We start from the raw sequence: 14,168 nt of genomic DNA on the forward strand, positions 1-14,168 counted from the left end.
CTTCTTCTGTTGGCATCTTATGGCCCGTTCAGGAGAAGATTAAGCTTTGGATTTGGGAATAGCGGCAGAAATCAGGTGGTCCTTAAAGTTACGACAGTCCATTTAAACAACCGTTTGAAATCACCACCGGGTCTCTGAAAAATATCATGCCAAGCCCCCACCCACCCCTACCCCTGTAGTCGCATGGCATTTGGCAAACGCCTTGCCTTTGCGAGTGAGGACACAACGAGGACTAGCACCTCGCCTGGCAGCCTCACAGCCACAAGACAGACAGAGCCCAAACTTGAACTTGTCTCCACTGGCTTCCTTCCCTTCCTTCCTCTGTGTTTCCTGGGTGGGGCGCCTGCAACACCACCACTGCCGCCCCCAATTTGGAAAAGGACAACCTGTAACCTCTCCACCCACTCAGGTTGCCAGCCCTGCGAACACCTGATGCCAGGAGCATTTGGCTGATTCGGATCCTGACCCAACAAGCTCTGCAGGAAATTCCACCTTTTGGTTGGGAGGTTTGTCAGGCAACAGGACCAAGTATCGGGTTTCTGCACGAGCCTGCAGCTCCCGCGCGACAGCCGTGCATGCACACGCACGCAGAGGCTGCAGAAAACCCAACGGGAGGCCTCTGTGCAATGCGCAGATCCCAGCCGCTTCCAGTTCACAGAGGCAACTAACAGTGACCTAAACCAGGATGTCCAACCTTGCTGAAGTTTAAGACTTGTGGACTTCAACTCCCAGAATTCCCCAACCAGCGATCTTGTTGACTTTTGAGATTTGTGGACTTCAACTCCCAGAATTCCCCAACCAGCAATCTTGTTGACTTTGAGACTTGTGGACTTCAAATCCCAGAATTCCCCAACCAACAATCTTGTTGACTTTGAGACTTGTGGACTTCAACTCCCAGAATTCCTCAACCCTCAATATTGTTGACTTTGAGATTTGTGGACTTCAACTCCCAGAATCCCTCAACCAACAATCTTGTTGACTTTTGAGACTTGTGGACTTCAACTCCCAGAATTCCTCAACCAACAATATTGTTGACTTTGAGATTTGTGGACTTCAACTCCCAGAATTCCTCAACCAACAATATTGTTGACTTTTGAGACTTGTGGACTTCAACTCCCAGAATTCCCCAACCAACAATATTGTTGACTTTGAGATTTGTGGACTTCAACTCCCAGAATTCCCCAACCAACAATCTTGTTGACTTTTGAGATTTGTGGACTTCCAGAATTCCTCAACCAGCAATCTTGTTGACTTTGAGACTTGTGGACTTCAACTCCCAGAATTCCCCAGCTAGCAATTTTGTTGACTTTTAAGACTTGTGGACTTGTGCACCAGAATTCCCCAGCCAGTTTTGGGAATTGTGGGCGTTGGAAGTCCACAAGACTTAAAGTCAACAAGGTTTTGTTACAGCTGATCTAGAGGAAATGGGTGGGGAGGAAGGAAGGAAGGAAAGAAGGAGAGGAAGGAGTGAGTGAATGAAGAAAGGAAGGAAAGAGGAGTTACTGAGTGAAGGGATGGAGGACAGAAGAAGGGAATGTATCAGTGAGTGAAGGAAGGAAGGAAGAAGGGAGTGAAGGAAGGAAGGAGAGGAAGGAGTGAGTGAGTGAGTGAATGAATGAAGAAAGGAAGAAAAGAGAAGGAATTACTGAGTGAAGGGATGGAGGAAGGAAGAAGGGGATGTATCAGTGAGTGAAGGAAGGAAGGAAGGCGAGGAAGAAGGGAGTGAGTGAAGGAAGGAGAGGAAGGAAAGAAATGGACTTAGTGAGTGAAGGAAGGAAGGAAAGGAGTGAGTGAGTGAGTGAAGGAAGGAAGGAAGAAAAGAGAAGGAATTACTGAGTGAAGGGATGGAGGAAGGAAGAAGGGGATGTATCAGTGAGTGAAGGAAGGAACGAAGGAGAGGAAGAAGGGAGTGAGTGAAGGAAGGAGAGGAAGGAAAGAAATGGACAGTGAGTGAAGGAAGGAAGGAAAGGAAGGAGTGAGTGAGTGAGTGAAGGAAGGAAGGAAGGCCTAACTCGCTTGGAAGTCAGACACGCATCCCCCCCAGGGGTGTCGGACAGGGGTACCTTAAAAAAACCTATAAAGGTGGCTGTGCCATCATTTGTTTTCTGAAAAGAAGAGGTGATTCCCCAGCCAGTGGAGTTCAGGATTGAGACCCAGTTCCAATGTGAGACTGTTTTCGAAGGCCAGGAGAGCTTTTGATCCGTTTCCTAGTGGACAGATGGACATTTCTAGAAAGCTGCAAAGCAGGACACACGCACGCTGCGATTATCCTGGTTGTGTTGCCCAGCAACTGTTGCTGTTGCCCGAGGAGGAGGTAACCTATAGCAGTAGAACTCGTAGTCGCTGATCTCCTCCATTAATTTTCCCTAAAAGGGAAATTCTCTTTTTTTTTAAAGATAAAACACCACCACCTCTCTTTAAGTTTGCCACGGGATAGCCAGGTGTGGTTTTTTTTTGGGGGGGGGGGGAGAAGCACACCTGCACACCTCTAATCCCTGAAAGAATGAATCATGATGCGGAATTGCAAAGATGAATTTTAATGCAAAAACAAAGGACCAGGGGAGAACATGGATATCAGTTGTCCCAATATCTCAGGGGTTGCCCCCAAAGAAGATGGGGTCAAACTATTCTCCAAAGCACCAGAAGGCAGGACAAGAAGCAATGGGTGGAACTAATCAAGGAGGAGGAAAGCAACTTAGAAGTAAGGAGAAATTTCCTGACAGTCAGAACAATGAATCAGTGGAACAACTGCCTGGCAAAAGTTGTGAATGCTCCAACACTGCAGGTTTTAAAGAAGATGTTGGATTTCCATTTGTCCTGAAGTGGTTGTAAGGTTTCCTGCCTAGGCAGGGGGTGGACTAGAAGACCTCCAAGGTCCCTTCCAACTCTGTTATTCTATTCTAAGATTGGGTATGTCTAGTTTAATGAAAAGAAGGACTAGGGGAGACATGACAGCAGTCTTCCAATATCTCAGGGGTTGCCCCAAAAGAAGAGGGGCTCAAGCTATTCTCCAAAGCACCTGAGGGCAGGACAAGAAGCAATGGGTGGAAACTAATCAAGGAGAGAAGCAACCTAGAACTAAGGAGAAACTTTCTGACAATTAACCCAGTGGAACAGAAGTTGCCTCCAGAAGTTGTGAGAGAGCTTTAAGAGAATGGACAACTAGAATGGTATAGAGCTGTGATGGTAAAACCTGTGGCACGCCGAGATCTCTCTCTCTCTGCGGGCACCCCAGCCGTCGCCCCAGGCTAGCTCCACCACGCATTTTGTGCGTGCCTCCCGCTGGCCAGCTGGGTTTCGGGTCTGTGCCGCGTTTAAAGGGGCTGCTCTTTAATCGGATTCAAACTAAAGTTCCAATCCTTTTTAAAAAAAAACTCAAAGATTAAACAGTCTACAGGGTTGCATGTCATTCCCCCCCCCCCCACTGCCCTGTTCAGTCTTTCCAAATGCCAAGACCTTTCCCCTATTATTATTATTTTAAAAAAAACCCAGCATTCATCTGGAATTCTCCTGCTAAACTTCCTCGCACAGTTTCCAAGAAGATGACTGTAAAAACCGCTTTTGTTCCCAAAGAGGTTTTTTTGGCCTGCCTGAATCCGGTGATGTCACCAGGTTTTGAGTCACCCAAAGGACGGTAAAAATACATTCACCCCCTTCCTCAGAGCCCCAAGACAAGCACAACTTCTCCTTTGTCTGTGTGGTGGCCTGCCAGCACAGCTGGCAGCAGATTCGGACAGTGAGGAGGTTGGGGAGGAAGATAGGCCAGTGCTGGAGTCTGCGGGGAAGGCTCTGAGGAGGGCTCTGTGTCAGAGGCAGAGAGGGGGCCAGGGCCGTCTGACAGTTATCAGCTGCCTTCCGAGTCAGACATCAGTGAGGCAGAACAACTGGAGCCTGTTCCCAGTGTGCGCATGCACAGAGCTGCCAGACAAAGAGAACAGCTGAAGAACAGGGGGCGACTTGGGAATAAGGCCACAGGTGGAGGATGAATGGCCCCTCCCAGAGGAAATAAGAGAGGAGCAAAAGGGGAGTGGAGTTAGCAGGAGACAATTAGTTCGCTTCATTAGTTCATGACTCTCCAAGGCTCCTTGCCAAGTTTTGCAGGCATCAACCTGGCAGCTCTCCAAGCCAGATAAGGTCTGTGACTGTAAATCCTCCCTCGAAAGACTTTGCTGGATGTGAATGAGCAGAATTCACAGGGAATTAATAAAAGGGGTTTTTCTCGGGACCAGGAGTTTGCGTCATGCTCTTGGGCTCGGTCAGAACAATGCCAGATACCTCTTCGAATAAAACCACATTTGCTGTGGTTTTTCCAAGGACACCACTGTCTGCCGGACTTCAACGAAGTTTGCAAAATGTTTCCCCACCGTGGAATGTGGAGCATCCTTCTTGCAAAGTAGCCAGAAGGGACCGGAGATTAAGAACAGCCCATTCTGGGCTCGGAATGCCCCATTTGGAGGGGGGGGGGGTGTTGTGTCAAAATGTTCCATGACAGCACAATTTCCGATAGCCTTGGCATTCGGTTTGAGGTCCTATACCAAAAAGAGCCAGGGGAGAAGGAAGCAACTGGCGATATGTACTCTACTCCCTTCTAAAAAAAAAAAAAATAATGCCCAGGGATTTCAAATTCCCAGGGCAAATTCTAACCCCCAGCCACTTAAGAGGCACAGCGTGGTGCCAACCAACAACAACAACAACAACAAAACTTGGCTGGCAGAGGAGAAAGTCCGAAAATAAACAGAAATCAAATGCTTTGTGGTCTGAATTCTTGCAGCAGCTTGGCAATGTTATTACGAATTGCAGCCTATCTATAACTCTGCCTCTCTCTCTTCGCGAAATCATTCTGCAGGTTTGCATAAGGTGGCATCTGAATCCAGTCTGGTCCTCGTTTAGCAACTAACAGGAGCAGTTGCTAAGTGAAACCGTGACTCTGATCCTTCTGGTTTTTAATTGTTGGGGCCCATCAGCGGCCAGAGTTGATAGCAGATTCGGAGAGTGAGGAGGTTGGGGAGGAAGATGGGACAGTCCTGGAGTCTGGGGAAGGCTCTGATGAGGGCTCCGTGTCGGAGGCAGAGAGGGGGCCAGGGCCGTCTGACAGTTATCAGCTGCCTTCAGAGTCAGATATCAGTGAGGCAGAGGAACAGCTGGAGTCTGTTCCCAGTGTGCGCATGCGCAGAGTTGCCAGACGAAGGGAACAGCTAAAGAACAGGGGTCGACTTGGGAGTAAGGCCACAGGTGGAGGATGAATGGCCCCTCCCAGAGGGAATAAAAGAGGAAGCGAAGGGGAGTGGAGTTTGCAGGAGACAATTAGTTCCCTTCATTGGTTCGTTACTCTCCGAGGCTCCTTGCCAAGTTTTGCAAAGATCGTCCTGGCAGCTCTCCAAGTCAGATAAGGTCTGTGACTGTAAATCCTCCCTTGAAAGACTTTGCTGGATGTGAATTGAGAAGAATTCACAGTCAATTAATAAAAGGGGGTTTTGTCGGGACCAGGAGTTTGCTTCATGCTCTCGGGAAGCCTCGGTCACACCATTACTGGATGTTGCAGACCCGCCATCAACTGGGAGATTCTTCACCAAGGGACTTCTCATGGAACAGTGCTAGAAGAGGAGCCGTTTGTGTCTGCAGGAGGAACACGGGGGCCTACCTCGCAGGGGTGTTAACACCAGCTCATCTGATTTTGAGGCTTTGCAGACTTCTCCCACCAACAGCGACAGTCAGGGTGAAGAAGGACTCTGATGCAAAACCTTTTGGACATCCAAACGTACAAGGGAGGCCACAGTTCCATTCATTTGCAGATTGTCGTTGTGTGTCGTTGTGTTATCTGTGCTTCTGGAAATGCCGCTTTGTCCCCTGGGTTCAGATGGCACAGCCCTCTGCCATGCTTCAAACAATGCTAGCAATTCTTTCATCCTAAAAGAACTTGCTTCTTGCACATATGTCAACACAATGAATTCCTAGGAATTTCGTTTCAGATACCAAAGATTCTACACTGGTGCGATAATCCAGGAAAGGGGCAAGGACACAAACAGCCTTCTTAACTTTTCTTTTTTTTCTTTTTAAACTACTATATCCATGGCTGGCTGGGGAATTCTGGGAATTGAAGTCTACTCAATCTTCAATGCTACTGTTGGGAAACACCTACCTGTCTGTGTATCTATCTGCCTACCTACCTACCTACCTACCTATTATTATCTATCACTCATTATCTATCTATCTATCTATCTATCTATCTATCTATCTATCTATCTATCTATCTATTTTTCTGTATCTCTATCATCCATCCATTCTTCTTCCCTCTCTCCCTCCCTCCCTCCATCTATCTCATCTATCTATCTATCTATCTATCTATCTATCTATCTATCTATCTATCTATCTATCTATCTATCTACCTACCTACCTACCTACCTACCTACCTACCTACCTACCTACCTACCTACCTACCTACCTATCATTATCTATATCTATCTTTATCGTGTTTCCTCAAAAATAAGACAGGGTCTTATTTTCTTTTGACACCCCTCCCCCGAAATAAGCGCTTGGCCTAATTTTCAGGGAGGTCTTATTTTTGAAATGCAGGAGGCGGCGAGTGTGGTCACCTGATGGCTGCTGCTGTGGTTGCAATATTTTGTGGGGAGGGCTTATTTGCAGGGGAGGGCTTATTTGCAGGGAAACAGGATATCTCTATCTATCTAACATTATCTATATTTCATTATCATTATCTTATGATCCATCTATCATTCTCTCTCTTTCTTATTTATCTACCTACCTACCATTATCTATATTTCTATCTTTATCAATCTATCATTATTTCTATCATTATCTCTCTCAATCTAACATTATATTTTTCTTTATCTCTATCTATCTATCTATCTATCTATCTATCTATCTATCTATCTATCTAACATTATCTATATTTCTTTCTTTCTTTCTATCCATCGATCATTCTCTCTCTCTCTTATCTACCTACCTACCATTATCTATATTTTTATCTCTATCAATCTATCATTATTTCCATCTATCATTATCTCTCTCTAACATTATATTTCCCTTTATCTCTATCTATCTATCTATCTATCTATCTATCTATCTATCTATCTATCTCTCTCTCTCTCTCTCTCTATCTATCTTTCTATCTATTTATCTATCTATCATCTAACATTATCTGTATTTCTATCTTTATCAATCTATCATTTCTATCTATCATTATCTCTCTCAATCTCTAACATTATATTTCTCCTTATATCTTTATATCTATCTATCTATCTATCTATCTATCTATCTATCTATCTATCTAATCTATCTATCATCTATCTATCTAAACTTTGCAAACTTTTCTGCATTTGGGCACAGAAAAGAGAAGGGGGAAAAAACCCCACCAAGGCAGAAGCAAAAGTGAACATAATTTAATTTACATAAAGGGTAACAAAAAATATCCTGTCAGTCTAGCTTACTTTTTGGTGACTTCATGGCTATCCCCACCTAGCTTTTTTGGCAGGCATACAAAAGTGGCTTGCAAATCACCTGCTGGCAAACCTCCCCCACCCCACCCCCACAATACTGCAGTCTCTTTGTCTATATCACTTAGTGGCCTCCCATCCACCCGTACTATCATACCCAAACCCATTTGATTTAGCAAATGCCCTGACTGTCCTTCTCCGAATAAATTGCTGTTATGATTGATAGGTGTCAAAGATTGCAATTTGCAACTATTTTCAGAAAATTGTAGAGGAGGGGAAGCTGCAGGAGAGTATCCCTCCCCCCCCCCAAACTCAAATCCCCCCCCCCGTGATCTGTAACCCCCACATCTACCTACAGCTTCTGGAAGAGACAGAACAGGCTACCCCTAAGCATGTGCAGAGGGCACCGGCTGGAAAGCAGGAAACACAAGCTCAGAATTTCTTTTGGGGGTGGGGACGGGAGAGAGAAAGGGAAGAATGAGCAAGGGTTGGGAGAGAAAGGATGTACAGGCACTAACGTCAGCCCCCCCCCCTCCCCAGCCGTTGGGGTGGGTGGGTGAAGGGGGGGATAGCAGCTGATCGGGGAGGAGCCACTGAAATCCCCCCCCTTCCCGTCGCTTTTTTTTTTCCGAAGGAAGGCTGGGCCTCCCGTTTGCAGAAGTTGCAAAAAAATAAAAAGGAGGAAAAACGGAAGCCGCAATCCTTTTTGCAAAGAGAGAGAAAAATATTAATTATATAATATAATATATATTATAATATATAATATATATATAAATATTATATATACGGTTGCAGCTTTTTCGAGCCTCGCCTTTCACGGTACCGCTGCAAATGTGTCACAGCGCCGGCCGGAAATCTCATAAAAAGTTTGCAAGTCTCCCCCAGCCCCCCCCCCGCGTCCATCCGGTTTCCCTCCCCCCCCCCATGGCTCATAACCACAATTTGGGGAAAGGGTGCAAGCCCACAAACGGCGACCCCCCACACACACACACCCGGGGCCGTGCAAAGTTTTTGCACGCCGCCCTTTTGCACTTTCTGCTCCCCCCCCGTGCAACGCCCCCCCCGTGCAAAAGTGTTTTGGGGAGGGGTTGCACATTCATAAGGCATCTCCCTTCCTTCCTCCCGCCGTGCATATTTTAAGCTTCCAACCCCCCCTACTCCCCCCCACTCAACTGGGGCCGTGCAAAGTCTTTGCACGCCGCCCCTTTGCACTTTCTGCTCCCCCCCCAGTGCAAAAGTTTTTTTTGGGTGGGGGTTTGCACCTTCATAATGCATCTCCCTTCCTTCCTTTCCCCCCCACCCCACCCCCAGTGCATATTTTAAGCTTCCACCCCACGCCCGGCGCCACCGCTGCAGAAACGGGCGTTTTAACCTTTGCACGGGGAAAAAGGGAGGAAAGAGAGTGGGGGGGGGGGAGAGGAGCAAACTCAAATCGCGATCCCTTTCTCTCTGGCTCTCCTCTTCCTCCCCCCCCCCCCCAGCCCCACAATCCCCACAATCCTCCTTCTTATTATTGTTATCCTTTGCAATTGCAACATAAGAGTTACCTTGTTTTTTGTCCATGCTGATTTCCCAGAAGTTACGGAACCAGCAAACCGCACTCAACGCCGCCTTTGCAGGGGTGACTCTCTACGTACGTGTGTGTGTGTGTGTGTGTGTTGTGCGCTCGCTCCGGTTGCAAAAAAAAATAAAAATCCAAATAATAATAATAGTAATATCGGTGACAGTTTAAGTCCAAGGATCGGTGCACGCGCTTTTAAGATCCCGGGCACGACGGTGGCCGCTGTCCCATGTCTCTTGCACGCTCAGTCCTCGCTTAAGGTCCGTCCTTCTGCGGGGCGCTTGCCCGCGTGGGAGGGCGCCGGGTCCCGCCAAGCCGCCAGGAAATCCATCCTCATCTTCCTCCTCCTCCTCCAGGAAGGTGGAGGCGGGAATAAAAAAAATTAACACCCCCCCCCCAAAAAAAAGGCGTCCCCAAAAGTCTCCGCTCTTCTCCTCCGGCCAAAAGAAGAGGAAATTTCCCCAAAGAAAAATGAAATGGGTGGGTGGGGGGGGGGAGTCGCAGGGAATCTCCGGGTGACGAGGTTGCCTTCTCTTTTTTTTCGGGGAAGGGGCTGCTCAGATTACACTGGGGAGTGGGGGGGAGACACACACACACTCCGCAACTGAAGTTGTAAAAGAGCTCAGCCCGGGCAGCCCCCGGAGAGAGGAGAGAGAGATGCAAGCGCTTTTGACGTCAAACAGGAAGCTGGCAAGAAGCCAAAAAGGGCGGGGCCCCAGGAATGCCCTGCTTCTTTTTTGGGGGGGGGGGGAAAGGGGGTTGCTACCTCCGATGCACCCACCCTTGTGCCTTTCCAAGGGGGCGCAATGCATGCAACAAACCCCCCCACCCGTCCCTTCCTTTTCTTACTCTTCCTTTTCCAGCCCGCCCCCCCCCCCGCTTGCATATATATATATTTTTGCAAAACCTGCCCCCGCAGCGCTGCTAAAGAGCTGGCAAGAGAAGCCAGGGATGCCCCCCGCCCCCGTATGGTTCAATCTCTCTCCACCACCACCACCCCCGCCGCCGTCGTCCTTAAACGCCGCAGGGATCTTCCCTCCTGCCAGTGGGAGGGGGGGAGATATGTGGGAGACAGTTGCCCACCCGCTCAATATCAAAGACAGGGGAGAGTTTCTCCTTGGGGGAGGGGGTCCCCCCCAGTTCTAGTTTGAAGGCTGGTTCCTCTCCAAGGTGCCCCCCCCTAGCACCACCACCTGTTTGGCTTTGGGTACAAGCTGGTAACCCGGGCAAAGGTTAAAAAGGGAGAGGGGGAAAGGAAAGGAGGAAGAAGAGGGAGGGGAGGAAAAAGGGGGAGAGAGGAGGGGGAGGGAAGGGGAGGGAGAGAGGAGGAGGGAGGGGAAAAGGGGAGGGTGGAAGAAAAGGAGGAAAGGAAAAAAGGAGGGAGAGTGGGAGGAAGGGAGAAAAAGGAGGGAGGAGGGAAGGAAAAAGGGAGGAGGAAGAAGGGAATGGAAAAGAAAAAAGGGAGGGAGGGAAGAAGGGAGGAAGGAAGGAAAGGCGGAAGGAGGAAAGGAAAAAAGGGGGAACGGAGGCGGAAGGGAAATAAGGAAGGAAGGAAGAAAAGGAGGGAGGAAAGAAGGAAGGAGGGAAGGGAAGGCAAAAAGGAGGGAGGAGGGAAGGAGGAAGAAGGGAATGGAAAAGAAAAAAGGGAGGGAGGGAAGAAGGGAGGAAGGAAGGAAAGGCGGAAGGAGGAAAGGAAAAAGGGGGGAAGGCAGGAGAAGGGAAAAAAGGATGGAAGGAAGAAAAGGAAGGAGGAAAGAAGGAAGGAGGGAAGGAAGGCAAAAGGAGGGAGGAGGGAAGGAGAAAGAAGGGAATGGAAAAGAAAAAGGAGGGAGGGAAGAAGGGAGGGAGGAAGGAAAGGCGGAAGGAGGAAAGGAAAAAAGGGGGAAGGCGGGAGGAAGGGAAAAAAGGATGGAAGGAAGAAAAGGAAGGAGGAAAGAAGGAAGGAGGGAAGGGAAGGCAAAAAGGAGGGAGGGGGAAGGAGGAAGAAGGGAAGGAGGAAGGGAGAAAAGGAGGGAAGGAAGCCAAACTCTCATACCCAGAGAGTTTGCATAACAGGTGCTAGGCACGGAAACCGCCTGATAATTTATTATGGATAATTTCATGACCATTTATCATACAGAGTGCTTATATAAAGGAAGGGGGGGTGAGGGGGGGGGCGTCTTTAGCCTTCCTTCACCTGTGCCCTCTATCCTCTGCTTTCCTGATAGGGATTCAGACCCATTTTCACATTTTGTTCTTTTTTCTTTTACATTTCTGGCAGGTCTCTGTGCCTGTGTGACTTCCAGGACCTTCCAGCTGAGACTTGAAAAGAAAGTGGGGGGGGGGGTGTCTGGTCTGGTCCTCCTTGGGGCTCCCAGTCTGAAAGAACTGGGGGCTTGGCAGGGGGTTGGAGGGGGGGGGGGCAGGAACCTGGGCACCAAAAGCAGATCTCTGGAAAAAGCCCAGGAAAAGCCCAGGGCTGCAAAACGCAAGAGATTTAAAAATAAAAGATTTCCTCTCTGGAGTTAGGAAAAGGTTTTGTTTGTGTGCGTGGGTAGCCAGGGAACTTTCCTGGATGGGCCCCCACACAATCACACTCCCCAACCCCGGGTGCTCAGAGCTCCCCCTGCCCCCCCTTTGTGGCAACCTGCGTCAGGAGTGAAACAGGAGCCCGGCTGGAGCATGGACAAGGCAGATGCCAGCAGGGAAAGGCACAATATAAGCTTACACCAGCTGATATATTTTGAAAGAGGGGTGGGGAAGAGAAGAGGGAGAGCAAACACACAAACACACACATACGCACAAAGGCACACTGCTTGCAGGTTCCTGCTGCCTGCAAGGTTTGCGTTGGTAGCCCTGATGGGGGAAATGCAACTTTCTTTTCTTTCTTTCCTTCTTTCTTTCCTCTTTCATTCTTTCATGCTTTCATTCATTCTTCCTTTCTTTCTTCTTTCCTATTTCTTTCCTCCCTTCCTCTTTCATTCTTTCATGCTTTCATTCTTCCTCTTTCTTCTTTCCTATGTCTTTCCTTTCTTCTTTTCATTTTTTCATGCTTTCATTCTTTTTCCTATTTTTCTTCCTTCCTTCCTCTTTCATTCTTTCTCTTCTTCCTCTTTCTTTCTTTCTTCTTTCCTATTTCTTTCCTTCCTTCCTCTTTCATTCTTTCTCTTTCTTCTTTCCTTTCTTTCTTCTTTCCTATTTCTTTCCTTCCTTCCTCTTTCATTCTTTCATGCTTTCATTCTTCCTCTTTCTTTCTTCTTTCCTCTTTCTTTCCTTTCTTTCTTCCTTTTCATTTTTTTCATGGTTTCATTCTTTCTCTTTCTTTCCTATTTTTCTTTCTTCCTTCCTCTTTCATTCTTTCTCTTCTTCCTCTTTCTTTCTTTCTTCTTTCCTATTTCTTTCCTTCCTTCCTCTTTCACTCTTTCATGCTTTCATTCTTCCTCTTTCTTTCTCCTTTCCTATGTCTTTCCTTTCTTTCTTCCTTTTCATTTTTTTCATGCTTTCATTCTTTCTCTTTCTTTCCTATTTTTCTTTCTTCCTTCCTCTTTCATTCTTTCTCTATCTTCTTTCCTCTTTCTTTTTTTCCTTTCTTTTCTTCCTCCCTCCCTTTCTCTTTCCTTCTTCTTTCCTATTTCTCTCTCTCTCTTAACTTTCTTTCCTTTCGCTTTTTCTTCCCCTTTACTATTTCTTTGTTTCTCTTTCCTTTTCCTTTCTCTCTCTTTCTCCCTCCCTTCCTTTCTTTTCTCTCAATGGCCCGTGCCTTATGCTTTTTTTTAAAAAAAAAACCTGAATAAAAACCCCAAAGTTTCTAGTCCTCACTCTTTTTTCCATCCTGCTAAAAAAATCCACCTGCATTCTGCCCATAGGATCAGAAAGGGCAGATGTGCCGAGCAGAGGATTAGCAAAAGGAACGTGAGAAAAAACAGCAGCTCTAGATAAGTGATAGAAAAGGAGGAATAAATGAGACCAGCTTGTGATATCCCTACCAAGGAATGCCAATCCTCCAGCAAGCTGTGCATTCACAAGTGCAACATTTATTGGGGAAGGACGAGAAGGAGGCTCTCTTTTTTTTCCTGGTAAGCTGGGGGTCTTTTCTTCAGATTCACACAACTGAGGGTTCCAGTTGTGTTTTCCACTCCACAAATCAGACCCACAACCATTCCACATATTAAAGGAAGAGAGTCCAGCTCATGAAAACGAAGATTCTGTAATGAAATGGGTTGCACGCAGGCCTCAAGTTACCGTATTTTTTAGCGTATAAGATGCACCGGAGTATAAGACTCATCAAGATTTTGAAGAGGCAAATGTTTTTGTTGCATGCAGAAATAAAAATGTGTTCAGTTCATTGATTTCATAAATGCAACACACTATAAGTTTTTTTTTTATACAGCATAGCATACAGGTAAAAATAATAATAATAATAATAATAATAATAATAATATATGCAGTGCTATCTTCATTTTAGATGTCAAAAGGGTTTTTGTGGCTCCCAGTGTTTTATTTTCGGTGGGAGACGGGTCCAAATGGCTCTTTGAGTGTTTAAGGTTGCCGACCCTTGCTCTGGACCAACCGATCCAGAGTCTCCGTGGCTGAGCCCCAGATCTGCAGATCGGGATTAGACAATCCGATTGAAATGCAACCTCTCCCCCCCAAGATCAGATTGCCACCGAATTTCTCCCTTGGAGAATAAATCGAGGAAGTCCCGCCTGAAGAGCAAAACCATCTTCCACTCCCTGGAGCAGAAAAAACTAAATTCTGCAGAACCCAAAGGATGCTCCAAAGAGCCCCGAAGTTTGGTCCTTGCTTGATGTGCCCTTGGAGGAATGGTGGAAAGTTAAAATTGCCGGGCGAATTTGTCAGAATGCAAGAGGAAGGCCGCATCGGAAGGTGAAAAAACCCCAAAGTTTCGGTACAGCTGGAGAAACTTGTTTTCTTCTAGAGCTTTTAAAAATGAGTCAGGCTAAGAAACAATTGGGCACCTCGTTCCTTGGCGAGAGAAGAGTAGAAAAGAAAAAGTCATGGCATGAAAATGTGCCAATTAGGTTCACCCCGAGTTTCTCAACCTCAGCCACATGAACATGGCTGGACTTCAACTCCCAGAATTCTCCAGTCAGCCATGAATGAATGATAGAGTTGGAAAGAGCAGGAGGAGGGTCACCTATTTCTCAACTCCA

General features: G+C 47.0%; 1 protein-coding gene across 2 annotated transcripts in view; it reads right to left on the reverse strand.

Moving 5' to 3' along the window:
• Positions 1-14,168, reverse strand: part of MAP2K3 (mitogen-activated protein kinase kinase 3) — a 60,793-nt gene that overhangs the window by 30,881 nt on the left and 15,744 nt on the right. The window contains exon 1 of one of the 2 annotated variants that reach the window (XM_032230549.1): positions 9,002-9,663. The exons of the other annotated variant lie outside the window; for it this stretch is intronic. Coding sequence (XP_032086440.1) covers positions 9,002-9,017 — 16 coding nt within the window. The 5' untranslated portion in view covers positions 9,018-9,663. Of the gene's footprint in view, positions 1-9,001; positions 9,664-14,168 lie in introns of those variants that run through there. 2 annotated transcript variants of the gene reach the window in all.

The sequence above is a fragment of the Thamnophis elegans genome, chromosome 14 (assembly GCF_009769535.1).
Source record: "Thamnophis elegans isolate rThaEle1 chromosome 14, rThaEle1.pri, whole genome shotgun sequence".
In the NCBI taxonomy this organism is placed as follows: domain Eukaryota; kingdom Metazoa; phylum Chordata; class Lepidosauria; order Squamata; family Colubridae; genus Thamnophis; species Thamnophis elegans.